The 12,047-nt window shown below is 36.7% G+C and overlaps 1 protein-coding gene across 3 annotated transcripts in view; it reads right to left on the reverse strand.

The window, feature by feature from the left end:
• The window catches only part of LOC132105676 (ankyrin repeat and BTB/POZ domain-containing protein 3-A), a 130,974-nt gene that overhangs the window by 23,388 nt on the left and 95,539 nt on the right, over window positions 1–12,047 (reverse strand). For all 3 annotated transcript variants that reach the window (XM_059510970.1, XM_059510968.1, XM_059510969.1), the window contains one exon: window positions 35–242. In XM_059510970.1, coding sequence (XP_059366953.1) covers window positions 35–222 — 188 coding nt within the window. In that variant the 5' untranslated portion in view covers window positions 223–242. The remainder of the gene's footprint in view (window positions 1–34; window positions 243–12,047) is intronic.

Below are 12,047 nucleotides of genomic sequence, written 5' to 3' on the forward strand. Positions count from 1 at the left end.
ACTTTCATGCTTCTCATACATTCATGCTTCTTACCTCTCAGTGTGCAGGGTGATCTTCGAGGGCTCAACATTAGGGTTTTCCCACTCCATCTGAGGACAGTGCATGAAGTAGCAGAGTGTGTAGAGAGCCTCTGGTTCCCAGTGCACAGTGCCGGTGCAGTTCTGGTGTACAGGCGTCCCATTGCTGGGGTTCTTGATGTGCAGAGGCTGAAGGTGATGCATGGCACGGGACACCAGGTCACCTACAGGGGGCAGTATAGACATGCGGTTGAATGTATGAGAATGTACTTTCTTAAAGACCCCCCTTGAGACTGTGGCTTTGCATCAAATAAAGCTTTTACATTCTTACACTTAGTCTTTGACATAAAACTAGAGGCCTCATACATCACTGCATGCACAAAGAGACACAGACAGTGGCAGATTTGACAGCTAGACATTCATTACAGCAGGAAATGACAGCTACAGGATAAAAACCTTTTCCCTTTCTCACCGAAATCTGGTACAGGGGATACAGAAGATATTGCTCATCTTATGAAAGGAAACTTGTCAAAATGTCACAATATTTCTATTAAATCTTAAACTGACAAAAGCTAAAATTTCTACAAGAACAGAAGAATCTGAAAAGATGCAGCTCTTCTCTGAATTCAGCTCATCTAAACTCAAGAAGTTTAAAGTGACTAAAAGTGCTTGAATAGGCTCTAATCCAGCAGAAGTGACTTGGGTTCTCACACGTTTTCCAAAATAAATCATTATTCATCAAAATTTTCTAATTAATTTTGGATACATACAAATAATAAATAAACAATAACAATTGTTATTAAATTAACAATTAACCTGGTAGACAGAAACATGGAATGTGTAAAGATATATACATGCACACACACACAAACATATACTGTATACACACACACACACACACACACACACACACATATATTAAAAACATTTATAAAAACACACATACACAGAATATTATAAACAAATAAAAAGTAAGAAATGTAACTATGTACACTGTACACTCTGTTTGAAACCTTAACTTGTTAACTTGTGTCTGTGTGTGTGCTGCTTTCTTAATTTTATTGGATGAAGCACTAAGGCAGCAGCTGGTGAATATCACTCGCCATCAGACAAACACAAACATTCCATTTCGCCCCTCTCTTAAGTGTGTGCACACACATACCCCTCCTTACACACAGCTACACTGACGGTGCTACTATAATGGCCTTGTGAATTATCCAAAGGAAAGCCTTATCAAGAGCAAATCTACTCTCCAAGTACACTTTTTATAGAAAAGAGCTGGTTTAAAAAAGGCAATCAGAAACAGGTTTAGTCCCTAAGAGCTTTTCTTTTTAAAGAATTTAAATGTTTGAAAGCAAAGTTTGGGGTTAATATGCCTTACATAATATAGGCTCTATATATTTTTTATCTTTATTTTTTAGTACGATGCAACTGCTTAAAAGTGATGATCAGCAGGCATGTTCGACTGCTCATGAACAGAAGCACACATTTCTTCACCTGTCCAGATGGTCTGAAACACTTCTTTCAAGCTCTGCCAAGCACCATTCATCTGAAGCTAGCCTTCGCTTGATTGTACCGGTGTGTGTGTGTGTGTGTGTGTGTGTGTGTGTGTGTGTGTGTGTGTGTGTGTGTGTGTGTGTGTGTGTGTGTGTGTGTGTGTGTGTGTGTGTGTGTGTGTGAGGCAGGAGAGAAGTGGCAGCAACTATGCAGCTGAGCTACTGTTGTTATTCAGTACCAATCCGTGCAAAAAGGGAACAACTTTCTCAGCAAGAATGCAAAAGGATTTGATTCCAGTGTGACCACTGTCCACCCTGGGAGTTACTGTTAACATTGTACATTTTGCCTGAACCAGTTTCTATTTTGGCTTTTGCTGCTTTTAAGTGAAATTTCACTGACTTAGAGCTGCACAAGGAAGACGGGAAGCCGAAATAAGAGACGAAAACAGCCAAGACAGAATTGAAATCTTTAAAAAAAATACTACATCATTGTGTTGACCTAATAAAAAGTAACTGATTATGTTACATCAACACGCTTGATGGCAAATAACATGATACATGTTCAACAGGGGGTCTGCTGTTTGAAAGCAATTAAACCTTTGCTGAAAAATTTGATAATAAAAATGATTGGACCCAATCGGCCCGTGCTCCTCAAATACTCATCGCTTGGCTCAGCTGAAATGTGATCTGTGAATCACATCTGGAGCTCACGGGTATGTGAGGAGCACAGCTGCAGGCCAGAGGAGTGGAAAGACCTCTGCATAGCACTCATACTCACCACTGCTGAGCTTTACAGCCACTGACCTTTCTGAAGCAGAAAACATACGCCATCAGCAGAAAATATGACTGCTCTGTCAAAATACTAAGAATCAGTTAACCAGTGTCACTTCCATCATGATTAAATCTAATCATCAGAGCTGCACTGACCAACATAATAGAGAGGAAAAGGATAAAGACATCACTCAGATTCAATTCTTCTCTCTTGTATACCATCTACATGTTTTAAAATTAGTGTACTTATGGTTAGCAAATAATAAAATAAAATATAAATGAAAACAGTTATCTGAAATAAAACTAAAAAACGAATTTAACTGGAAAAACTGAAGAAAAAAAAACGTTATTGACTCCAAAATGAATTAAAACAAAATATGAGATTTAGATAAATTTAAGATTTTGGGTAAAAAAAAAAAAAAAAAGTTGTAATTGTATAACCTGCTTTCATTAAACATGCAAATGTGAAAATTGTCTCTCTCCTACATTAGAATCAGTGTAATTATGGTTGACAACAAGCTAAAATGGAAACTAAAGGGAAAACACTTTTGTTATTTGAAATTAAAATAAACTTAATTGAATTTTTTTAATGTAAACTAAAATATACTTGTTAAATTTGTTATTATTTATTCATTTTTAAATTTATTTATTATTTATTATCTGCCTCCATTAAACATACAAATCGACTCTCTCATATACACTAGAATGTGTGTAATTAACCAACATAGATTTGAATCCAAAACAAATTAAAATAAAATAAAGATGGGCAATTTTAGATAATTTTTTTTTTTTTTTTGATTAATTTTATAAATCTGCCTCCATTAAACATACAAATGTTACAAATCTCCTCTCTCATATACAGTCTCTATACATTAGAATTAGTGTAATTATGGTTAATAAAAACTAAAATGAAAACTAAATATTTTTATTTACATTTATTCATTAATACATTTTAAATAATGACATTTTTATAATTTTAAATACAATATCATTGTACACTACACTGACAGCAAAAGAATAAACTAAAATAAAAACAAAAACACTAGAAAACTAAAACTAACAATCGTGAGAACTAAAACTAAATGAAAAAGACAAACTGAAAAACTTTGGCAAGCTAGCAATGTCTTGGCAACCGCCCACAACATAGTTTTGCACAGGCAAGTACCACTCAAAATGTCTTTATAAAACATAAGAAAATCTAGTTGACACTATTATAATCGACACACAACAGGTTGCGAAACACCTGCTGATAAATGGCAAAGATGGCCCACATATCCAGGTTAGTTAGACACCTCATCCTCCTGGAAGGTACATTCCTCTTTACCACAACACAACAGACTCACATTTTTTCAACCCAAGCCTTTAGGCTGTGATTCAGCTTTGAAATTGCTCCAATTATAGATCCACAAATTCTCCTTTACTTCCATCTTCGCTTGTTACAGAGAAGCAGGCAGCCTAAATGATAGTAGATCCTCTACATGGCCTTCTCTAGTCTGTAGTTTGGAGGGTGTCAGAAGAGGGGAGAGAGCGGAGGCATTCTCACATCTTTATACTTTTGCGGTAATTATTCTCTGGTCGTTCCCAAAAGGCCTCTCAGGCACACCTGCATTAATCATGAAGAATGACTCGAAGGAACTCTCTCTCTCTCTTCCCTTCAGCAGATGCTGGAGTAGGAGATGTAATTATGAGGAACGGATCACGCCCCCGTTGAATATGATGCCGAAGAGATGCCCCACGAGCCACTCCACTCTGCCAAGTGCCATGCTGAGGCATAATACTCAACTTTTTTATTTCTTGCTGTATAGTTTTGCATAATGTTGAAAGAGGGAATCTTTAAAGGTAAGTGCAGCTGTGGCCTAAAGGTTAGATAGCTGGACTAGTTACCAGAAGGTCGCTGGTTCGAGTCTCGGTGCTGGCAGGAGTTGTAAGTGGGAGGGAGTTAATGAATAGTGAGTGCTCTCTTCCACCCTCATTACCCATGACTGAAGTGCCCTTGAGCAAGGCACTGAACCCCTGGTTGCTCCCCAGGTGCTGGATCTGTAGCTGCCCACTGCTCTGGGTGTGTGTTCACTTCTCACTGCTGTTAGTGTGCACTTGGATGGGTTAAATGCAGAGCACCAATTCCGAGTATGGGTAACCATACTTGGCAAGTGTCACGACTTTCACTTTTCTACTGCCTCTTCTCTAGCCCAGGTTTCTTAGAGAAGAAAATCTTTAGTCAAAAATCTGTAGTAATTTACACGGAATCAAAATTAAACGCATTTATAATGCAATATGTGCAACTTTCAGTTTTTGCCTGATGTCACCAGCCACCGTGTTTCATCATCTAATCAATTTCTGACAGATATTATGAACTCCTGGCTTATATTTCTGAACATCCTCTTTGAATATGGAAGTGTGCCACATTCTGGATGTGAAATAGGTTAAGAATGTCATTTTATGTTAACTTAAACACATTATCTTTCACTACGGGACAAGAAACCATCAGTGAAAGTGACCTTCAATTATTTGAATTTTTTGTAGGACGCAATCTAATAATGATGAAGCATAACCTGAAGCTTCAAAGAGATGCCAAAGGACAAAGTCAAAGCTGAAAGACTGAATGCGTCCCCTTCTTTTCTATCCTGCCCTTTCAATGTCAAAGAAACACAGCCCCTTTGAAGTTTATTTCAGAAGTGTGCACTGATGGCATTTACAGAGCCAGGCAATCTCCTCAACCTTACTGTGTCACTTTACAGACAACTCGCCAAGGCCTTATGGACAAATACAGACAGGAGAGGTTTTTTTTTTTCGCTAGAGTGTTTAAATAATTAAAATAATTATGCTTTTATTGATTTTACATGTCCTACACACAAATTATTTACTGAAAAATGAGCTAGTGAAATAATGAATCATTCATTTTTGACCTGGTTCACAACTCGAACTGAACGATGTGTTCATTAATCCGAGTTTCCCTCACAGACTCAGTGATTCATACTCATATAGACTCTAATAGAGTATTTTTTGGACCTTTACAGCAGCTGTAGTCCTAATAAAAAAAAAATAATAATAATAAAATACGACTGCACTGCATGGAGAGTGATTTCTCTTTCTCTCTCTTTCTCTCTCTCTCTCGCAGAATAAAGAAAGTCATACAGATTTGAAATTACATAAGTGTAAGGAAATACAGAATTTATATTTGGGGTGAATTATAAGTGAAGAAATTAACCAGGGAACAAAAGCAATAAATGTTGCTGATTTTTAATCAAAATTCTCTCTGTTTTTAGTCTAATTTGTTTTTGTTTATCGGTAAAAATGCTGTCTCTCACCATCAGTGATTCTGATTTTGACTCAAGGTCAAAGCTAACAATGGTTTGCCCATCAGCGAGGCAATCTGTAAGAGATCAAGGCCGGTGAATCACTGGTTATGCCTCACTAGTCAGCAAATGTGTCACTGAAATAGGTACCTTCATTTAAAAGTCACACACATAAACAAACAAAATTATGCAGTGTGTTTGCGCATGCATTTGCTCTCTAGAGGCTGTCATACTGAATCCTCCAGAGAATGATGATTGCCTCATCCACCTTGTGTGGCTGTGTGGACCGGAATTATAAAGGCAAACTATCACTGCGGGCCATGATTCATCTAGCCGATGACTTGACACCATTAACAATGCCAACTAACAATATCCATCACCCAGAGGCCAGAAGCACAGAGTGTCTCATCTATGGGTACATTTCCAACATGACATCCATTACAAATAACCACCTCTGGTAAGCCATAACTACACCCTCTTAGAGCAGTTACTATATACTAATGACACTCAGAAAACGGTTCTAGTCTTGTAATTTAATTTGACAAACCGTTTGTGTCATTCTTTTTGTATGTGCACAGGGAAAATGTAACTGTGAGTGCAATATTGTACAACAATTCAATAAACAAAAGTTAATATTAAGTAAATGATAGTTTAAACACATTATAGCCAGTTACTTTGTGCAGTTTAGCTCCACCAACGGAAATATTTCAGAACAAAGTTAGAGGCCCATTGTTTATTGTTAAAGAATTGTTTTGTGTCTGAATAAAAGCTTTTGACTGAATTAAATAAATGGTTCAATTACTAATTTATAAAAATGTTCATTTGTTTCCGTTCCTGAATTAATCCGCACTCTTGAATGAATCAGTTGACTGAATAAATCAGTGACTCACTAATAAATGAAGTCACCACCTGTCGCCACCTACTGGCAAATTAATGTAACTTTCAGAAAGAGTCACTAAAAAAATCCCTACAAATACACAGACTGATAGACTGTTTGGAAGGAACACACACAGACAAACAGAGTGATACAAACAGTAAAAAAATACCATTTGCACTGTATATTCAATTCCTTCATTAATCACATATATTACCACAGGCATGCAAAACACAGTAACCATAGAGTATAACACTAAACTTGGGATTCAAGTCAATTTATTTATCCCGAAGCAACCCTAAACCCTGATTCCAGCAGCCAGGGGTGTTGCTTTCTAAGCTTTTCTCATGTTTTATGCATGTGTATGATGGTACCTCTACAGGGAAACCTTTGCAGTGTAGGATTAGTGAGTGGCAGTCTGGCTTACCTTTATGCCCCCAAATCTCATTTTATGATGAAATATGTTGAGATGTTGGATACAAGACAACTCATCTCATAAAACTGATCTCTGAGGGTGACTTGGGGAATATAATGCAAGACATGTGCATTCAGCTGCGCTCTCAAATGCTGGGAAATGAGACTGAAGAAGTAAGATGACCTGTGTCTGAGGATGCTTATTAGCAAAGTTCATACAATAAACCTCTAAGACGCTCAGGAGAGTCCTTCATTTAAACACTGTTCTTAAATGCTAAAATGAAGTGATATCTCTTTTACATAATGGTTCTAAACATTCAAAAATACAAAATATCGTTTTTTGTGGTCCACAGAAATAATTAAATCATATGGAACATGATGGTGAGTCAATCATTTTAGGGTGAGAAATATGCCTTAACAGTTAACCCAAAAAAGAAAATTTGCTGGAAATTTACTCTGCAGTGAATGGGTGCCATCAGAATGAGAGTCCAAACATCACATCACAATAATCTGTAAGTAATGCACACAAACATCAGTTAATTACTTGTGAAGTGAAAAACTGTTTATTAGAAACAAATCCATCATTAAGGCATTTTTAACTATGAGTTTATAATCTCTAAAAATGCTTCCACCAGTAAAAAAAAAAAGTTTATCCCCCGTTGTCTTCTCACATCAAAATCCACCAACATATTTATTACCGACTGTTTTCACTTGTAAACGTTGCTTTATCTGTAAATATTTCTCTCCTGATTCAGAAAAGACAACTTTTTTTTACGTTTTTATAGTAAAAGAGGACTCTTTTTTTGTCAGTTAAAATGTCTTGATGAATTTATTACAAACATCAATCATCTTTTCACTTCACAAGATGTTAACTGATGGATTGAAGTCATGTCATATACTTGTGGTGATTACTCTGGTGTTTCTGTCAGCTGTTTGGACTCTTATTCTGACGGCACCCATTCACTGCAGAAGATCCACTGGTTAGGAAATGACATTATACTAAATTTCTCTAAATCTGGTCTGATGAAGAAACAAACCCATCTATATCTCGGATGGCCTGAAGTTGAGAGCATATTTATTTTTTGATAAACCACATACAGTGCAATTGCTTTCCTGAAAAGTACTGCTACCGTGTTGACACAAACTTCCCCTTAGATCTTAGGCAAGTCCTAGCTGGATGCCTAAGGAAATTTCTGCATAAGAGATTGTCTCCACGAATGTGACAAATGGAGGTGTCTCAGTATTAACCACCAATGTGAAAGCAGCAGGAAATAGTGCCGGAGCCTTTATAATTACTCCCTCTCAGTATAATTACCGGGTTTTCCTTTGACCGTGAAATAAAGGCACCTTGTTATGCAATCTGCTGCATAGCTCGTGGGATATTTTTCCATTGAGGGAGCACAAGACTTTTGCCTCCATTAAATTTTAAAGGCTCTGTCAGGAGAAACGGGCTAGATTCAGTTGTGGGTTACACTGAGGTTTATTGAAAGCAGATAAGACAAGGCAGATGAGTATCGTTCCACAGTTTAGCTCGCTCGACAGCTGAATACCAGAGACATGAGAGCTGGAATCTTCTTGGAGTACTGCATTCGTGAGAACAAGAGGCAGATCAAAACATCAAAAGACACTGGAGCCTGAAGACAAGACAAGGAGAGGTGAGGTGAGTACACAGACCAGCTCCAGCTATTGGTAAGAGTTACAACAGTCTGGCAATGGACAGAGAAACACAGGGAACTATAAAGGGAAGAAATTAGAAGAACATTGAGAACAGGTGGCGAACAATTAAGGTTAACAACGGAGAAACAAGGAAGGCGGGGAAAACTCAAATCAAACAGGCAGACGCAGTGAGCTGTCAAACCATCCAAACACACATTCAACACCCCAAAAGGCAGGTGATTAGCCCCGCACCCTGACAGGCTCTCACCTCATTTTCGGGAAGGGAGCACAGCTCAAGTGCACATTTACATTATCAATATTCAAACATATGGTAAATGCATATTTCATACTGTACTGTGTGTTGTCATAAAAATTCATGCATAAAACTCAAGCATGTGATTTCCCTGCTGACAAATGCTGTTCCAATGACGACCTTGCCTGTCCAAGCTGCTGTGACTAAACTGTTTAAATATAATCTGGTGACGACATAGTTGATACTTTTGGCCCAGTGTAAAAAAAGATTAACAGAATGTCTTGGCTGATTGGATTAAAAACAAGGATAAGATTTGAACTTATATTTTAAAGTATGTATTTCAAAAGTGTTAAGCAACCCAACATATTAATTTCATTATTACAAGCAATTACACTAAATTAGCAGCTGTTCTATGTGCCAATGCGGATGTATGCTATCTTAATTACACTACAATCAAACACAATTATGTGCCATATTGGCGGAGTTTGCCGTTATCTTGTGCAATATGAGTGTCGTCAAACTGTAACCGTCAGGAGGCTTACATTAAATCTGACAGCGATTGGAATTATGCACTTGAATCATCTTATGTACAATGCTCTGTATAAGGTGCAGATAGTAAGGTGAACTTATTAGAATCAATTCTTTCAGCTATTGTTAAATTACAATGCCCTTTTAATAGCGATTATTGAAAGGTGACTGCTGAACATTGGGGTTATTTTCACAGTTTGCTCTTTGGTGTTTAGGGCTTAAGACTTCAGCTTGTAAAAAGGATGAGACATATTCATTCCTGTCTTATGATCTGTTTTCTACACCAAAGCGTCAAGTAGGCGGCAAATCTTTGTGCTGTTCATTTAGATTACTAACAAAAATGCTTGAACAAGGATTAAGTAAAGTTCAGAGCATGTAACCTTTAGACAAAAAGCTTTCAGACAGATGATCAACTTGGCAGGAGCTGTGTACGTCTAAATGTACATGTAAGTTTGTGTATGCGAGTGTGTGTTTGGCAAATTGCTGTTTTTTTTTTATACCTCAGTCTGCTGTCAAGGAGTCAGAGGGGAAATTGTGTAACTCAGCAGGTAGAAATAAATGGTGAAGAAATGATAGACATGTCAGGTTGAAAGGACATTGTGCCCTAAAAACAGAAAGAAAGTAATTGAGAAAAATCTGAGCATCTACATTTGCAAATTGCTACACTGAGTTTTTCTAAACTTTGCTTAACTACAGTTATTAAGCAGTCCAAAGAGCAAGTGGTGTGTCTTTTGTAAAAACTAGAGCTGTTAATTTTTTTCCCTTCATTTCTCACAAAAGAGGTGAACAGCCTAAATCACATTGGAGTTAAGGAGAGCTATTTAAAAATGACTTTGTACTTTTCACAATAAGTTTAATTATCACACCAGTGATCGTTCTTTATTTTAGAGAAGAACTTTAAGGGAAAGTTTGAGTTTCAAGAAGAAAGAAAGCTTCAAAAGTGACAGTAAAGATGTTACAAAATAAATAAATGAAAATAAAAATAAGTACTGTTCTTTTGAAATTTCTATTCACAATCTTGAAGGTTTTCATTAAAATATTAAGCAGTACAACTGTTTTAAACATTGATAATAAAAAAAAAAAAATAGTTTCTTGAGTATCAAATCAGCACATTAGACTACTTTCTATAAGTTTTATTGGAATCTATGTAGTCAAATGTGCCCCTAACTGAATAATCACCCTGTTGTTATACATCGAATTTTCTCTGTTCTTTCATTTTTCACTTAGAAATGGCTTAAAATTACTCTAAAAGTTAATTCACGCCACACTGTCAGACACCAACCAATGCTGAAAACCATCAGTTTACAATACGTCACATCTCAGACGTTCTGCGACCGCAAAAACAAGAGTAACAGATGCTGACCGGGGTAACACATGATACGACAAAACCCAGCAAACATGTCTGTTGGTGCAGTATGAATTAGCATTTAACAGCTGCTCCTATACTGAAGTGGCACTTGGGTTTTTTCCGGGTTGCTCAGGCCCATCAGGAAACATCACAGAGGATGGGGAAAAAGGGGCTTGATTGGACCATCTTCGTTTACAGGAAAAACAGAGATGATTTCACTTCTCTCGCAGACACTGGACATCCTTATTATCAATACTGCTGGTGACATTTAAGTGTAAGCTAGAAACAAATGACACATCTTCAGCTATATATAATAGCTATAATTTAGAAGCCTATAATTAGAAGAAGAAAAACCATTAGCTTACAAACTTGACATGTAATGTCATTTTCATGAAGCCAGTCACAACCAACTTTTAATTGGTGCATTTTAAGCTCACATCTTAAACCAGAGGAATCTTTGTTTTAATTAAACAGAATGAAAAATATTATGGATAAAAAGTAAAATAAAAGTCCCTGGTCTACTGACTAAGGTGCAGGTCTATAATTAAAATTAGAAGCCATCCAGTTTTATGTTTTAGAACTTTGTGTTAATATTCGATTTAGACTTAATAAAGCTACTTCAGTTATCCCGCCAAGAGCAGTGAGGGGTATTCTTTTTGCCTTGTCAAGATTGTGGTTTGATTAATATCCTGAAAGTGCTAATTTCCTATGCATAATCTAAAGGCCTCTGGTAAATGAAACTAATAAATTTCACATGCTTGATTTTGTTTTAGCCCAAATATTGACAGCAAGAGCTTGGACTTTTTAAGCTCCAGAAAAACATGTATTGGAAATTCTTCAAAGATACCTCAAGGTTTGAATAAATAAATATATAAAATAAATTAAGCTGGGAATTATTTAGAAAACCAATGAGAAAGCTCAGTGCAGGCCAAACTCTTCAGGGGATTCTTGGAGTGAGTGGAGAGACAGATGTCTGAATTATGGCCATATTGTAAAGGGAGCTTCTTCTCACATATAAACAGAAAATAATTCGGAGTACTTTTTGAGAGAAATAAATAGGGTAAAATACCACAGATGATTCTTGCCAGGGGGCTTGAAGGAGAATGTGAACTCTAGAGACATTTACTATAAAAAAGTTTGTGCTTGTTTACTTAGATTGTCACGGATACACTAGTGATCATTATGAAAAAGTTAATTTGAAAAAGAGTTAATTTGCTTTTAATCAGCGGCGTATGTGGTATCATACTGAGAGATGCTGGGGCGCTCATAAAAAATACTGGTCACTTACTAACAAGTACTGTTTTGCATTACACCCCACTGACAGTTTTAGGTCTGTGATAAGGACACCATTAGATAATTAGAGTAGACAGAAACGTTATTTCACATAGCCAAA

This window comes from Carassius carassius, chromosome 26 (genome assembly GCF_963082965.1).
Source record: "Carassius carassius chromosome 26, fCarCar2.1, whole genome shotgun sequence".
NCBI lineage: Eukaryota > Metazoa > Chordata > Actinopteri > Cypriniformes > Cyprinidae > Carassius > Carassius carassius.